The following is a 17,571-nucleotide window of genomic DNA, read 5'->3' as shown; positions in this document are numbered from 1 at the left end:
AACGAATCAATCAAGAGCGCCACCGTAGATGTGCGAATAGAATTTGATTGCAAAGAAAATGTGCCAGCAAATACTACCGCGTACTGTCTTATTTTGCATGATCGCGTCATCGAATACTGTCCATTGTCCAACGTTGTGCGGAAAATCACATAAACTGCAGCATCAGCAATATTTGTAATATGTAAGAGATGAACACCTCGCATTGTGGCGTAATTTCAAAGATATCGTCACGATGGTACCAACATTTGTTGACATACAAGGGTTCACCGACAGAACCAGGTTTATCGTAAAGGAAGTGGCGGTATTGAGAAAAGGAACCGTTCACACCCATTACATTTTTAAGAACCCGTATCCATGGAATTCACTATCGGCAGCCGATAAATCTCGTGCTTCTTGGGTGACGACAAATCATCATGGACTGTCGTGGGAAGATGGCTTCGTTCCATACAGTATGGCGAAACGATTGATTACAACGGCAATAGTCGATGACGATGTATGGGCTATCGCATATGTCAAGGGAAGAGAAAACGTGACTGGTTGAAAAATCTACTTGATAGAAATGCGAATATAACCATTGAGACCATGGATGCTGATTACAAAGATATCGCGTGTTTGAAAAATCTTGATGTTACTAATACCATGCGATGCATAAACCATGTAACGAATTGCGCTTTACAAAATGTATTTAAATTGTACAACTGGTGACTGAAATACCAGAAATAAAAAATGTATCTATTTTTGGGAAATTGACTTTGAATTGTTAGTATTAGGTTTAGATGGAATACACTTATCAATAAAAAAAAAAAATAACTTGGATATATGTGTCTTTCTTTCTAGCGCATTTCCCCCCATATCATATTCTCATCCGGTGTAATGTTTATCAGCCTACCCTGACAAATGGTGATGCGTACTCCACAGTTTTTGTTTCTCGCTGGATTGGATCTTTCGCTGTAACGTTTTCAAAGGCATTCGCAGTCTAACAGTGCTTAACTCTCAGTGCTTAGCTCTGAAAGTTTTTCGTGAAGTGTTTCAATTTTTAAAACGAAAATAAGTGAAAAATACATATACAGTAGTGACCAGTTCCTGGCGTTATCAGTGTGTGAAAGTGTTGCAGAAATTTTTTTTTTTTTTTTTAAATACTGGATTATTAATAGTCGTAGCATTTGACCGACAAATGTGTCATATTGATAACACCACGAACTCGACAGTGAAATGGATATTCCTGAATGTGTGTGCGTGAAAAGAAATATTAAAAATATCATTTCTTTTTTTCTTATAGAAATGCCAGTGTACAATAACATGTTATTCAACAACATTCCGGAACACGTTGAGGAATTCGACTTCGATGTGGTGCTCCCGGAGGAGCACCCCGAAACATATAGATACCTACTTTCGGTGGGGTGCATGCGGGAGGTCCGAGCATATAGTCCGACGATATAGTAACAACAGAACAGACGACGACAGCGCCACAACGGAAAGCGCGATAGCGAGGCAGCCATATTGCCATACAAATCATCAAGATTTCACACCAACGAAGCTCATCAAGTTTTTTGAAGCGAAGAAGCAATATTTTCTCACGATTTTTTTACTAAAATATTCTTTACATCACTCCGCATGCCACTCTAACACCCAATTTTGCAATTTCGGTCTTGAAACTTTATAAATAATAAAAGTATGGTTTTTCTTTTCTTATAGAATAAATTTGTTTACAAACACTTTTTCCGAAATCGGGCCTTACAGTGGCATGCGCCAAGGTATAAGGAATATTTTGAAACCAGAATTATTAGAAAATATTGCTTCTTTGCTTCAATATCCTTGACAAGAATCATGCTAGCCTAATCGCCTTGTTCTCGTCTCTCCTGCAATTGTTGTATCGCCCTCTCTGTCCTTGTCCCGGAGTTTCCTACTTTTTCCGCAACTGTCGCTGAAGTCAACTCGGAGTTTGGCTCTGGGTCCTGTGCATCTCCGATTCGACAGGTCGATATTACACCAGCTACTCTCTGCATAGAAATGGTATTACCATTAGATATGCGGCAGCGGAGGAAAACTAGATGGAGCTGCTTGTTATTGCCATAGAGTATAGTTTCTTCTCAACAACATATACTGTATACTTCTTCCTTGAGGGATTCTGAATGCTCAGCGTAGTAAGTAGTAGTATTCTGTTCCGCGCTGCTTATTACGTTGTGTAGTGCGGTCACACTTCACCATCGCCCGTGCATATACGAATAGGAGGTAGGGTGAGGGACCCTCGGCGCCACTGCGGCGCCCCGTAGAGTTGCTCCGCGCTATCGAGAATTTGGAAAACTTTAATAATTTTTTACGCGACAACGGTTCGTCTCCGACATGTGGCTCCTTTGAAGCTTTTTACCTACTCCTCGAGTAGAATTTTTTAAAATTAAAAAAAACTGACCTTAAATTTCGAGGTAATAATGAATTTTGCGGACGGTTTTTTTTTGCAAATGTCCACCGATCCAGATGTGTACAATAACTCCTGAAAGTGGTGTCCAATAATTTTTATACACTCTGCACGCCCTGATTTCATTTGTCAAAATAAAGAAGTTTAATACAAATTACTTTTTGAGTTGATACTAATTGAATATAAAAACTGATACCTACATATCCTGAAAAATCCATTATTAATGTTTCCTATTTCCCATAAATATTTTAACAGAAACGTTTAAAAAATATTCAGATAACATAAAATTTATGTTTAGAAGATGCGTATTGAATATTCGGGCAATATTGAGTAAATCTTGAAATTAAGAGATTTAAAACAAAAATTAAATCAAATTTTATATTGTGTTTCATTTATTCATAGATTTTACTTTTATTACTTTATTTCTTGTGATTGGATTCCATTAAAACAAGTTATTTAAATTTTTTTTAACTCGGTGAGAATTTGAATATCAGATGAATATGTATTTTATATTCGAGAAAAAATATATTGTTGCGAATATTAAATAAACATGTATTTTATATTTGGGAAAAAATATTCCATTCTAAATATTGAATAGATATTCATTTTATACTTAAAAAAAAAAATATTTTTTTCTAAATCTGGAATAAACATCATATGTATATTTAAATATTAAAATGAGATTCAATCTCTTTCATTGGATGAATCTGCATTCAATATTGTGTGCTACTAGGATATGTGAACCTGACACCCAACTGCCAAAAAATTGACTTTTTTTATGGAAAATGATAGTGTTTCGTTTCGATTTTAGTGTTAGGTTGTTACAATTTTTTTTCATTTATCAATTGATCCCATGTTCATATAGCTTACAAGGAGACATCGCCTAGTGTCCGCCGAATTGTTTAATCAAATTTTTTTCATATGTAAAGAAGGGAATGTAGAACAATCTCTGCAAGTGAGATGGCGCGACTTTCTTTCGTTTTTGAGAAATAAATGTTTAAGAATAGCTAAATTTCGATTGACAAGTATCAACCGTATAAGAGTCGGAGGTACTATAGAACCAGCGTTGCACAGTCAATAAAGTACCATGTTACGAAGACGATCTTTTGCGCTGGAAAGCAGTTCGATCCCGGTTGGAGTCACTTATTTTTTTTTTTACTTTTTCTTCCGTTTGTATCATATTTTGTTATGGAAACCATATTTTTATATATTAAGATTATTTTTATACAATATTGTGCAATTTTTATGATTTTTATCGCATTGAAAAAGAAGTCAGAAAAGAGAAGGAAGAAAAAAAAGAAACGAAGAAAAAAAAGAAAGAACGAAAAGGAAAAAAAAGAAAGAAGAAAGAAGTTGTGCAATGTTTGTTTAATATAATTAAATTATTATGTACAAATTATAATGACGTAAGTTTTTATAAAAGCTTGTAGAAACTCCTTTCATATCCTGACTTCTTTCTCAAAGCGATAAAAAACATAAAAATTGAACAATATTGTATAAAAATAATCTTAATATATAAAAAGGTAGTTTCCTTAATAAAACATCATACAAACGGAAGAAAAAGGGAAAAAAAATAAGTGACTCCTACCGGGATCGAACCGCATCCAGCGCAAAGCTAGAGTATTGAAGCGACGACGAAAGTAGAAAGAAACAGTTCGATGAAGAAGGAAGACTGAGAGTCGACGTTGGCAAATGTGAGGATACGGGATCGGGATGCTAAGCGCGATTTCGACCTCAGTGAAATGGCAACAGTGTAAAAAGACGCTGTTGTGAGAACGGCAACATCGCAATTGTATCGACATCACGTTAGCAGTCGTCCTCAGTAAGCGCTATCTCCTATCGATTGTCTGAACTAAATTTGTGACGTCACTTGCTCTGTATTATCGTCAAAATGGCGGAATCTGTGGGAATGCAATGCTTTGCCCACAGATTTTGTCCTTATATGAGCATATTTTTGGCTCAATGAGGGCTCATTCGAAAGAGGAAGGTCCAAGGAATGGCGCTCTGGTCGTCGTTTGTGTCACAAAATCCTTTTAGTATCCTAAAAATACAACTATTCTGCGGATGTATTTTTCTCGTTTTGTGCTCGACTTTGGATGCTCATATTATTAAATATCGACACAATATCGTTCAACCACGACCAGAGCGCCATTCCTTGGACCTTCCTCTTTCGAATGAGCCCTCATTGAGCCAAAAATATGCTCATATAAGGACAAAATCTGTGGGCAAAGCTAACACATATTTCGGGCCAGATTTTGTCGGATTACAGAGCGCTGCATTACCCGTGTCTGTGCCCACCAGAGATGGGCAAAACCCTAGGCTTCGAATAAATCTGAAGTTTGCCAATGTGTTTGTCTCGTTTCTTCCTCTGGGAAATGTTCCAAAGAGGAAAAGAGGCAAACATATCGGCAGACTTCAGATTTATTCGAATCCTAGGGTTTTGCCCATCACTGGTACCCACCAAGTTTCAAAATTCAAAGATCAAAATCGGAGACGGACAATTAGATATGTCCCCTTGTTAGTGTATATCGAAGTTTAGCGAAAACGGTGTTTCGACACGGCCTATAATGAATTTGTCAAGTATTTTCAACGAACGTTTCGTTTTCTCTCCTGACTTTCGACTTTCCCATGCTCGATCACCCACGTTGAATGTTTTAACAATGGGAGTGGTGGTTCGCTGATACAATGGGTTAATCCATTTGAATTTCGCTCCTAGTTTGAATATAAATACATACTACATGCTGTAGTGCTTAAGCTATGCCGCGTTGTGACGCTACATGTAATAAAGCTAAGTTCACGTGATAGCTGGTGATAGCGTAACAATACAATTTGTCAACATCTTTTTGCTTCTCATATAATACTTATTTTAAAAAGTATAAATAGACACGTATATTAATGACTATTTTTAATTACAAAACACACTTATGCAAACTTTACATATTTGCCTCTTACAGAAAGGATGTTTACTTTTTACAATTGTATCATGTCAAAAAATCAATTCCTTAGGTTAATTTTCAAAAATGGTTTACGTAACCATAAAGTAAGTCAGAATGTTTATTAAAAATTAATAATTGATGAAATCATTAAGATTGGAGCATTAAAAAATATCTTATTAATTTTGTTTCAGCTTATGACAAAATATTGTTCAGGCCTAGTCGCCTATACACATAATCTTGCTGTACAAAAACAAGAAGTAGCTAAACAAAGTATACAACCTGTTAATAAATTTGTTTCAAGAACTCATACATGTGGCCAATTGAATATTGAAAATGTAGGAGATAGTGTTCGATTATATGGCTGGTTGGAGTTTCAGAGAATGAACAAATTTATGACATTAAGAGATGCATATGGGTCTACGCAACTTATTATACCTGACAATGTAAGTTTATATACATGTATCCATTTTGAATGAATACACAATGCAATTTAACGAGTTGCTATCTTTTATTGCAGAGAACAGATTTGGAAGAGATAGTCAAGAAATTAAACTTTGAAAGTGTAATAAGTGTAACAGGTAAAGTATATGGGAGACCAAAGGGCCAAGAAAATAAACAAATGAAAACTGGAGATATTGAAGTACAAGTAGAGTCTTTGGAAGTTTTAAATGTTGCAAAACCAAATCTACCACTCTTCATTAGGGAATTTAATAAAGCAAAAGAAAGCACACAAATGAGACATAGATATCTGTCTTTAAGATATCCTGAATTGCAAAGAAATTTAAGATTACGTTCAAGAGTCATAGCAAAGATGAGAGAATATTTAATCAAAGAATGCAATTTTGTGGATATAGAAACCCCAACACTATTTAAAACTACTCCTGGAGTATGTAGTTTAAAGCATTATATAGAATATGTTAATAGCAGGATATTCAAAATTTCATATTTTTATATGTATAGGGTGCTCAAGAGTTCGTAGTACCAACAAGACACCTGGGACAATTTTATTCTCTAGTACAGAGTCCTCAACAGTTTAAACAGCTACTGATGGTTGGTGGTTTTGATAGGTACTTTCAAGTTGCTAGATGTTACAGAGATGAAACTGCTAGACATGACAGACAACCTGAATTTACACAGGTGTGCATTTACTTGCAAATATATATGCAATTTCTCAAAAATGACATTTTATAAATGTATAATTTCATAGCTAGATATAGAAATGTCATTCGTTGATTCCGAAGGGATAATGGAATTAATTGAAAATTTGTTAGTGTATTCTTGGCCTGAAGATTCAGAAGCAATAACTAGACCTTTCAAGCGTTTTACTTATGACAAAGTAATGGAATTGTTTGGTACAGATCAACCAGATTTAAGGATACCATATCAAGTAAGAATTAAATATTTTTAATTTATATTCATTAAGCACCTACTACTGAAATTAACACTATTAATATTTCAGCTTCATAGACTTACAAGAATAATTGAATATTCAGTATTAGAAGAAAATTTAAAAATGAAATGGGAAGAAAACTTTGAAATGTACGCCTTAGTTTTTCCCAATAAGCATGTATGTTTGTAAATGATTTATATCTTAGTTCTCTAATAATCTTTGCACATTTGCAATAAATAGTCTGTTTTTTAGGATTTCCTTACGAAATCTATGAAAGAAAGTATTTCTAAACTACAGCGCGACTATTTTCCTTCTGTAAGATTAATTCAATTAAAAGTATCTAATGAATCATCAACACAAACGAATAAAATTTACTCTAAAATTGTAAAAGGAAATGTGCAACAGAAATTAGATTTAAACGAAGGAGATGTTCTATTCTTAGCTTTTGGAAATAAATTTCCCACTGTAAGTATGACATTTTTAATGCTCTGATTTAAATGTATTAACACTTTAACGGCTGCACTTCTACGCGGTAACGATAACATCACACACATGTTGTGTGAGCATCTATTAAAGTGTTATTTGTCAATATTTTCAAATAATTGTTCTTAAAATTATAGCAATCACTACTGGGAAAAGTGCGCATTGAATTTACAAATATACTGGAGAGTAAAGGTCAAAGAATTCGTACTTCTAAAAACGAATTGTTATGGGTTACTGATTTTCCATTATTTTCATATAATACTGAAGACAATACATTAGAAACCATGCATCATCCATTTACCCATCCTCATCCAGATGATATACAATATTTTTCTGAGACACCAAACAAGGTAATTGTATTACTTAATTAATGTACTCGATAATATTTTAATTAATAAAATATTTATTTCATTATAGGTTAGAGGATTGCATTACGATTTAGTTATGAACGGTTCAGAGATTGCTGGAGGATCAATACGAATTCACGAAGCAACTTTGCAAAGACAAATATTGAAAATGTTAAATATAGATGCATCAATGTTATCACACATGCTTGATGCTTTAGAATGCGGTGCACCACCTCATGGTGGGATTGCTATAGGTATCTTATTTTATATACGAATAATATTTAGAAAATAAGGCATAAAATGAAGGCTTGTTTTAAATTACGTTATTTGCAAGGACTGGATCGTCTGATGTGTTTACTGTGTAAAGCGGAGAGTATAAAAAACGTAATAGCATTTCCAAAAACTATGGAGGGCCGAGATTTGATGTCGGGAGCACCAATTCCAATTTCTGATGAAGACAAAAAGCTGTATCACATACAAACGATAATGGAATAAAATAATACTTAAACAATACTCTTTTGTACTTATTAATGTAATTTAAAAATAATTTCCGTTGAGTTTGTTGGCAAAATAAATGCAATTACGTTCACTTTAAAAAACTCAAAAAAAGTATTATTTTGTCTCTAATTTCATACATATATTACAATTGTAATATATTATGTAACAAAAACAAAATTCAATTACGGAATATCATTGATATTATTTAGATTTATTTCAAGAACCTGTTTCATGATTTACAATATTCGTATGTGTTGCGTTTTTGTCGATACAAATAATCATAAATAAAATGGTTTTTTCCAGACAGCGATCATTAGTAAAAGCATCATGAGTACTGCACTTTTGTCATTTTGTACTGCAGCGATAAACGGGATTGATGCAACCTACAAAAGTATAAAAATAAACTATCAGACATTTACTGATTCCAACAAAATTTGATAGATCACTATCGTGTATCACAAACGGGTAATTTATCACGCAAAAAAACGGAATCGTATTAGAAAATTATCTTGTGATGACTCGCAATGTTCGAACAAGATTAATTGCTAGAAACTCCACCGATTTACTTCATAGATGTAAGTACGTTATATTAACACACGTGTTACGTAGCTTCGAACGATTAAAATTTGCAGTTTACGGTATATCGTCATATCGTTAATGATCTTGCAAAGTAATGCAAACATGAACCAGTGTTGAGAAAGAGGAATGAATTGTGTATGAAACTTATTTTTCGAAATCGGGTGGAATTCCATATTACCGAGAAGGTAAATAGTCGACAATTATTAAAAAATATTGTATCACAGAAATAAAATGATAAGACCAAATTTTGATGTACAAAAAAAGTATTTTATTATAATTTTTTCTTTTTTTTTTAGCAAAACATCATACGTTCTATTCAAATGACTTTAAAAGAAAATAAAAATTTACTCTGCGCGCCAAGTCGTCAAATCGACACGTTATATCAGCAAGAAAAATTCAATGGGACATACGTCCTTTTTCGCTCTTCTCAAGTACGCTTGTTAACATTCAATTAAAAATTCGCTAATAAACGCGTTGATATGTTATTACATTTATACGTCAGTGGAAGAAAATTTTATCTCTTGCCTCGACTTAGCGAACTGGAACATAGATACATGTTTTCAACGAAACATTTTTTGCTTTTTTTCTTTTCAAACGGATGTATGCGATATACAATTTTGTTATTCAATTGAAAAGAAATGCCAAGTCTTTTTAGTCGTGGTACATATACAATCTTATTTACTTTACGTCTACTTGTCTGCATAAGACATAAATAAAAATATGTATTTATATATATGCACGGTTTACGAAGAAAAAAGGAAATCCCGTGTACACACGTTTAAAATCCTACTTATGCAAATTATGTTCAACAATTTAACCGTTTCAGAGCTGCTTCGATACATCATCGTTCGCAACGATAAACAAAGGCGAAAAAAGTAGGATCAAATGGAAGTTGAGATTTGTTACTGACAAAATACAACATTAAAAATGTGCGTACTCTACAATTCACTGTTGGAAGATGTTTTACACAATTGTCCAAGCTTTCAAACTGAATGCATTTTCTAACAGATGGCTTGAACGTTCGTTTTGTATGTTCCTAGTTCTCCAAGACACTCTATAGTGCAACGTTCGGTGTATGATAGACGTCTGGACCGATTCTATTCCAGCGCAGAAAATGTAAATGTTAAAAAATTAGTACTGAACGCGACTACGTTACGTTTACAAAACACTCGACGATAATTTGTACGAAAACTTAACGTAGGAACTTAGAAGATACAGAGATCATATATGTCGTCCGACAATAGTAGACGTCACAAGGTAACAATTGTCTAAATACACGAATTATTCCGTTGAACCACATCACATTTAGTATCTTATTTCTTTTTTTTCCAGTTTTCTTCATCTTTTGAGGCGCGTTTCAATAAAACGCTTAACGATTAAGATTCCTCCAATCGACGAACGCTGTACACCTATTTTAAGTTCAATTCTAAATCCCTATGTTAAGTAGCCGCATAAATCGACGATTGCGACAGGGGCGTAAGCGGGATGATGTGCCCAATTTGTCCTACGGTTTTTTTTTGCCTTCCTCAAATAGAGTCGCGGTGAAACGATAAAGTGAACGTGTCGAATGAACATTAAAAAAAAAAAGTTTTTCTCGCTCATGCGACATCGGTGTCTTTGTCAATTGTCTGCGTACCCCGATTGTGCACAAAGAGAACGTAAACGCACGGTCGATCGATGAAAAATTTGAAATTCGTAAAAAAAGGTTTCATACTTTTTCTGTTTTTTTTTCTTTTTCGATTTTCTCAATATATATACAAGAATGACAGGGGACGCGTCGAGTAATCTCGATAAAAAAGAAATCCCTAACGTTTTACGCCCCTGGCTTTCAACAGGCGCGAACGGAATTTAGAAGGGAATTAGTGGCACCTGCTCGAGGATCCGATCTCCATCGATCGTCTCAACTTCAGGTTTCCCGATCGTACGATCGATAATCAGTGCTGTCTTAACATATGAGGCATACAGAGACTAAATTAACACATTAGCTGCCAGATTTAAATTCATGACAATTTTTACTTAGTTAAAATTTCGTTTCGAGACTGTTGAAGATTAGGTAATTCAACGTTTATCGTAGCATTTAATTTTGTAGCGAAATTTATTTTCATTAACGCCTCACTTTTGGAATTAATCTATTTAGTTCCTTAATGAAAAGAAGTCACTCATTTCTGGGTAACGTGACAATCAATGTGTTAAGTGCCACCATGCTAACTTGTGCAACGTTTAACACATTTGTGGCGGCATTGGTCGCTAAAATTTGTCATTGCAAACAGCAATCTTTCAGCCTTCGATCTTCTTTCGTAGCCTACGACATTTAAACGGAAATAAATTTAATAAGGAGTTCATCGCACTGATTTATCCAGAATACTGTTAAGACAACATTGTCGCCGATCGTAAGTTCCGTTCACGGTTGTTAGGAGTATGTACAAATTCTCTCGAATTTTTCCATTTTGAGAACACAGTGTGTTACGCGTGTACGCGCGAGTCACAGAAAATTTATTTGCGTGTTAGGATCAGAGTTGGGCGTTTATTCGAATAGTTTCGAATAAATCTCTATCAAAATACTATCCACGTTATAAACTTTTCCATTTAGTTCATTTATCTGGCTAGTCATTCCTTATACGCAGTGTTCGAATAAAATTCTCGTCATCGACGAAATAACTTAATTAAATTTATCTACATAAAACTATCTGTTAATCGAGTTATTTTTTTTCGAATAACAAAGAATTACACTTCTTTCGCACATTCTGTTAGCGGTGTAATTTTTCTGCGATATTTGTAATATTTTCATCTGGAATGTGTGATTCGTGAACTATATGATTTTTGTTCTGGCATTTGTTAAATTATTACAATTACGCTGTGATTTTTATTTACGTATGGTATTTGTTACACGTTCGCGTTCAATGTGATTTTAGTCATATTTTTGCGTGGAATGTGATTTCGGCGCCGTTTACGTAACATTTTTCATATTTGTATATCACAGAAAAATCACATATGTCTTAGTTATTCAAAACGAAAAAAAAGGCGTATAACGTTTTATTTGCGAGTCACGAATAATCGTTTTATCTGGACAAATAACCGTTATCCATATAAAGCGTTATTCGCTATTCCTTACCTAGATAAAGACGTACCCAACTCTGATTAAGATACTCGGTTCGGACATTTACTAGATTACAAGTTGGCAGTATGACATAGAGTGTTTAATCTATATACGTGGATCGATCGTGGTACTTCGAGAGACGATCTAATTCTTCGAGTCCGCTCTCTTTCACGCTCTCTTTCTCTCAGTGTCCATTATAATCTCCCTTATTTTAATCCGGTCGATTGAATGCGACATACATTGTACGATTCTATATCTTCTTTCTGTTTATAGTCTAATCCCTTTCTTTTTACGAATCGCAAGACATATTTTTAAATAACATCATAGTAACCGTTCTTCCAACACAGATAGCGTGATATAATTACGCACACTATTTCGCCACTTAGAAAAATACTATTTTACAAGACGAGGCGAACTCTCGCGTATTCGACGCACAATGTAATGCACTCGAGTCTGCTGAAGTCGTAGAGATACACGAGGAAACACGTTCGCATACAAAGAATACATATTCCCATACACGCATCCACACACACGCGCGCGCGCATACGTCGTAGAATCAATAGACAATACGCAACACGAACACAGTCGGTACATACACGCGCGCTTTCATATAGAATACTATAACCCCCTCCTCTTGCATAAAGTATGCTAAGAAAAACATCTAGAAATTCTAGAGGACACTGTGAATATAAATGGTATATACACGCACGACGAAAGCAGCCATGCATAAACGTACAGACAGAATATACACGAATAAGTCGTAAACACGTGTACGTTACACAAAATTGTGTAATATTTTTATCGACGCGACTTCATTCCAATTTGTGAGTTTATCGGTGTTAAACGACGATTGGAATTTCAATAAAATCAATTGTAACAGACACGTGTACAATACAACAAGAATGTTATTTAACCGTCGTAGTTACATTGTATACAAAACTGGATTGTCGAATATTTATTTACGTTTTCTTTTCATTCGATAAAACGTTTGAATACGAGTATAACTGTCTATTCGTATGCACCTGGTTTTCTCGTCAAGATGAGATGCCACATTGCGATGACATTAACATTATATTTAGTGAACTACTGTGAGATGATTAGATTTAACTGCACTTCTTATCATCGTCGAATGTTTCTCACCCGGCCCGCCGGTTCCACGCATGTAGATTAAAACGATACCATATCTAGAATAATACATATACAATAACATAAGTGCCATCGTGGCAGTATACTTTCTGAATTATTATACCTTTATCGCAATGGAAGTCGTAAAAATACGTGATACCTTACTGCCGTCAACAAAGTGTCTTATTTTAAACGTACGCATGTTTATTGCGCGCAATAAATAAGCTCGATAGCTATCGTTCTTCTGCGCTAGCGAAGTGTATCGTACGTTATTTCAATTTTTGTGTAAACTCCGTTATAATCGGTTTGAAAGAAAAATATCCCTGATTTCGGACGGTCACTGGGGATCTTTTTAAATAACCCAAACCAATTGCTTAATTTACATCAATGCGACACGATCATAACAATTTCCCCATGCACGATATCAGCGATTGCAAATCTCATTTTTTTTGTTGAATACCAATGCTATGGGATTGAACGCAAGTGCACACATATTTGTGTGTCACGAATTTCATGTGTACATAGCATAGTTTTCTGTAGTGTCACTATGAATGTACCGATTTTATCATCTTCTTCCTTTGTGCTTCGAACTCGTTTCAAGTTATGTCAAAAAACATTCAACTGAAAAATGAATATAAATATGTAATTTTGCTGTGGATACTGTTCTATGGTTTCAATTTCTTTTATGTCGTCAACGTAAATGTATAAATATATACTCTAACTTTGTTAAAATATCATTAGAGATATAGTAGTAACAAAATGCATTGTAAAATCATTGATTACTCAGAAGTCAATTAAATATATATGATTCGAAGAGTTTTTGTAACATACGATACATAATTCAATATCGTTATACTACACACAGGTACACAAGAAGGAGGTATGTACAGAAGATGACACATCCAAATACTAGCGATATTTGTAGTATACTTTGAGGAAGAAGAGAAGCAATGGTATATCACGGTTCTTAAATGTTGATAAGGTGTTATTATGATGGTCACGTTCATCGCACCATAGAGTACATGACGATGAAAACAATAAAGATGGCAAAATACATAAACGGTACGCAATATACTTGAAGCAAGACAAGCAGCCGAACTCCTGAATATTACACCAACTCTTCTGCTTCTTGGGTTCATTCCAACACCGGCGTCTCATACGTCGGTGACTTTATTTTGTACACAATGTAAATGCAAGTTCAGCTTGTTTGAAATACCCAAGAATTATCCATTGTCATTTGTTCCTTGGACCAATACAATCTTCAGTTCCTTCTTTCACAAAATTAGATAAATTCTTGCGAGCATTGCCCAGCATTCCATGTATTAATTTTATGCACTTTCATCAACAGTAGGAAGCCAGAATGCCATGTTGGTACAGGCTGATGCTAGCATCATATACTTAGGATTAAACTGAATGCATTGAACAGGTGCTGGATGATCGCCATTGAGCACACACACTTTGTACCCTGTTTCAGCATTCCATACATGTACTCTGCCATCTGTAGATCCACTGAATACAAACTGCGAATCAGGACTAAAACTAGCCTCGATTGCGATCCCTTTGTTATTCAAATAACCGGTAAATGTTTGTAACGGTGTGCCATGAAATGCATCGATCAACCGAATCGTACTGCCATTCGTAGAAATCAAGATGGTTTTCCCATCTCTGCTGAACTTCAATCCAGTCCAATCACACTCCTTCTCTTGAGACAATTTGAATGTAACAAATGGTCCCTTATCAAAACTGCGTAAATCATACAATTTTATAAACTCTGAATTAACACCTGCAGCAAAAATGAGACCCTCTGGATCATATGCAGCAACTGGACGTCCCGAAACGTTCATAACACCATGACAATTAGGTGAACGTAAATCCCATAATCTCAAGGATTTATCTAAAGAACCAGACAGAAACGTATCTTCTATGGGACTGATACACAGCGACACAACTTTCTTGCTGTGTCCTGGGAAATATCTTATATATTTGTTGTCGTGCAGACTCAGATAACGAATCGTGTCGTCGATCTTGGTACTGCTGTGTATCGCGGTGTTCTTCGCGTGGGTGAAATGAATTAAATCTACACCATACTTCTTAGAATTGACCGTACGCACCTGAGTGCCTTTCTCACAGTCATATATCACGATCTGGTCATCCTCTGAGCAAGAGATCAAAGTGTCCCCGTTTGGTGAAAAGTCGATGCTGTTTATGCGGTCGGAGTTCTCGCGGAACACCTTGGCCACCTTGAAGCTCCTCACCACGTGGTCAACGAGCTTCATAGTGATAGACGGCGCGTTCTCCCTTTCGTATCGTCCTCTTAACCTTCCCGCTTCCGCAATTTCTTCCTCCTTCCTTTTTGATGTGGCTTAGGCGCCGAGGCGCGAACCTCCCGCGGAGGGGTCAGGGGTTTCGTCTATGTACCACTGTTATTCACCTCGCGAGAAAAAAAAAAAACCCGCGGGAGAGTTGAAGAGGTCAGAAAATCCGTAACGAGGCCGTACCCCCAGTTTACCCTCGAGTTTCTCGATCTTCCTTTTCTTATTATCAGAGTTCCTTTTCAACCAAGTCGTTTTACTTTGATCTGACAAAGGGATCCTTCGATGCCTTCCTCTCTTTCCTACGAACGGACGCCGTCGGCAGACTACCGCTACCGCACACCGCACGCACAAATTCTGCCAACTGTTTAGAGAAATGGATGACGAATTACCGTGAACATTCTCAGGATACTGTAGAGTCGTACCGTGAACGAAGCTATCGATCTGCGTCGACGTCGATTCAAACGTTTCGTCAAAGGAAACTGTTGTATCGACTGAGTTGGAAATGCTGTTAGGTTGGTCAAGAAGATCGTTCAGATTTTAACGCGTAAATGAAAAACGATTTTTCTTGTAAAACTTAGATAGAGATAAGAATAAAATTTTCTCTGAAATTGCAAAAGCAAACGTCCAACAGAAATTAAATTTAAATGAAGGAGATTCTTAGCTTCGGATTTGTAACTCCCGAATAAATAGTGATTTTTCTTGAGAAATTAATTCAGTTAAAAGCATCTAATAAATCATGAATAATAGAAACGGATAAAATTTACTCTAAAATTGTAAAAGAAAATGTATAGCAGGAATTAAGTTTAAACGAAGGAAATGTTCTATTCTTAGCTTCGGATTTCAACACAAATAAATAGTGATTTTTTTTAGACAAGGAAGTATATTTAGTCTGTGACGTAATGTGCATTTGGTTCTATGATCTTTCCCCATCTTTTGGACAAATTCGTAATTCTTCGTTTGTAGAAGTCCTCGTCAAATTAGTAATCATCCGAATTGAAGAGAGAGAACCATCACAACAAATCAAACGAACTTTTTGCCCAACCTAATACTTTACATAGTTGTAGTCAATGTGAATAAACTACAGGCGAATACCTGTTATTCGGTAATTTGTAAAGTAAACGAAAAGTAACTTAAACTTGGCATTTATACATTGTATTTCTTTACCTCATTCTGTATTTCTAAAACGCAATTCATGTTCAGCAAGTGTACCATTTACATGTCGGTAATAAGTAGTGCGCCAAATATGAAGCATGCTGTAATATTGGTACTCTTGCAGACTATAAATGCAAATTTCAAACAATTTCAAACATATGTTGGAAGAAATGTAGGTAGTGAAATGGATTAAAAGTTTATAATAGTTTATAAATAAAAGTAAATACTATGAGATTTGTAGCATCAAAGTGTAGAAAAGCGGTAGTATAAGAGGTATAAATGAATATTTTGCGATTTATTAAGGAATCCTTTTCTCCTTTTTTCTTGCAGCATAAAGTTTCATACAATATTTCGTTATTTAAAAAATAATTAATTAACGAATATTAAATCTTTGTGTGTAACTTCGCTATATAAATTATAAACATATAAAATTTGTGTTATCACAAGATAATGTCTTTATTATAAATGTGTTCTGTAATCTCAGAATAACAATTGTTGTCTATATTAATATATGTAACTAAATATATATATATTTAGTTATTCTTCCTTATGCTTTTCTAGTTACATAAAGAGAATTTTATCATTGCAAAATCATAAACAGCGCAAATGTTTTCTTATATTATTATAAAATACCAATTTAGTTTCTATTTGACTATCACTTTGACATTGTCAAAAGCATCGTTGTGCATTATTAGTGGAACATATTAATTATTTTTGAATACATACAACTTATGTTTCTTATGATTCATTATGAACTTATTTTATTTATACATATGTATTTATTATCTTATCGAGATAGTAATTTTTAATTATATCAAACAGATGCATCATGACAAACAGAATTTCTTTTGTTAGTCAGTTTTCCAATGATTCTTCTTTTTGTATGTTTTTGCATTGAATGCATTTGTCTAAAGAAAAAGAAATAAAAACATCACGATACATCATTCCATTAGAAACATGCTCTTTAAATATTTAAAAAAATGTATCGTTTTGTTTGTATTTCATGTACATTCATATCATTATAACACATTTATATACGTTTATCGCAAAGCGGCTTATACGACTTAAATTTATAGACATTAGAAATTTAAAATAATATTTCCCTATCTTTTGTAGATGTTTTGTACTTAGGTTATAAAATAAATAAAATAAATATAATTTTTAACATGCAAACTTTAAATGCAGCTTATGCTACACAAAATTAAGCGAAACAGCGCATAAATAGTTTTTAAT

At 34.5% G+C, this 17,571-nt stretch overlaps 2 protein-coding genes across 6 annotated transcripts; one reads left to right on the top strand and one right to left on the bottom strand.

Moving 5' to 3' along the window:
• The first annotated feature begins 5,155 nt into the window (after positions 1-5,155).
• LOC128882768 (aspartate--tRNA ligase, mitochondrial) lies at positions 5,156-8,207 on the top strand. 2 transcript variants are annotated; one of them, XM_054134498.1, is made up of 11 exons: positions 5,156-5,289; positions 5,371-5,456; positions 5,544-5,795; positions 5,870-6,238; positions 6,313-6,489; positions 6,560-6,739; positions 6,812-6,919; positions 6,995-7,207; positions 7,363-7,575; positions 7,643-7,826; positions 7,907-8,207. In XM_054134498.1, the coding sequence occupies exons 2-11, from the start codon at positions 5,376-5,378 to the stop codon at positions 8,065-8,067; spliced, it is 1,938 nt and encodes a 645-aa protein (XP_053990473.1). In that variant the 5' UTR covers positions 5,156-5,289; positions 5,371-5,375; the 3' UTR covers positions 8,068-8,207. The 2 variants fall into 2 exon arrangements, with proteins under 2 accessions (XP_053990473.1, XP_053990472.1); XM_054134497.1 differs by having other exon boundaries at positions 5,203-5,456.
• Positions 8,208-8,313: 106 nt separating this feature from the next.
• LOC128882769 (WD repeat-containing protein 82) lies at positions 8,314-15,582 on the bottom strand. Of its 4 annotated transcripts, none has more exons than XR_008458548.1 (2): positions 11,762-15,582; positions 8,314-8,453 (listed from the first exon to the last, which is right to left on the bottom strand). XR_008458548.1 is itself a non-coding variant. In XM_054134499.1 (1 exon), the coding sequence occupies exon 1, from the start codon at positions 15,145-15,147 to the stop codon at positions 14,200-14,202; it is 948 nt and encodes a 315-aa protein (XP_053990474.1). In that variant the 5' UTR covers positions 15,148-15,582; the 3' UTR covers positions 8,895-14,199. The 4 variants fall into 4 exon arrangements, 1 of the variants encoding a protein (XP_053990474.1); XR_008458549.1 differs by lacking the exon at positions 8,314-8,453 and adding an exon at positions 8,895-9,746; XR_008458547.1 differs by lacking the exon at positions 8,314-8,453 and having other exon boundaries at positions 8,895-12,930; positions 12,996-15,582.
• Positions 15,583-17,571: the final 1,989 nt, after the last annotated feature.

Source organism: Hylaeus volcanicus, unplaced genomic scaffold (assembly GCF_026283585.1).
Source record: "Hylaeus volcanicus isolate JK05 unplaced genomic scaffold, UHH_iyHylVolc1.0_haploid 12182, whole genome shotgun sequence".
NCBI classification, from domain to species: domain Eukaryota; kingdom Metazoa; phylum Arthropoda; class Insecta; order Hymenoptera; family Colletidae; genus Hylaeus; species Hylaeus volcanicus.
This window is presented reverse-complemented; position numbering and strand designations above follow the sequence as displayed.

What these genes read in the sequence shown, in the direction of transcription:
- LOC128882768 (XM_054134498.1), top strand. Translation starts at nt 5,376, where the DNA reads ATGTTTACTTTTTACAATTGTATCATGTCAAAAAATCAATTCCTTAGG. An exon ending in TAGTTTTTCCCAATAAGCAT is followed by an intron (nt 6,920 to 6,994) that starts GTATGTTTGTAA and finishes TCTGTTTTTTAG; the next exon opens with GATTTCCTTACGAAATCTAT. An exon ending in TCATGGTGGGATTGCTATAG is followed by an intron (nt 7,827 to 7,906) that starts GTATCTTATTTT and finishes GTTATTTGCAAG; the next exon opens with GACTGGATCGTCTGATGTGT.
- LOC128882769 (XM_054134499.1), bottom strand. Translation starts at nt 15,147, where the DNA reads ATGAAGCTCGTTGACCACGTGGTGAGGAGCTTCAAGGTGGCCAAGGTG.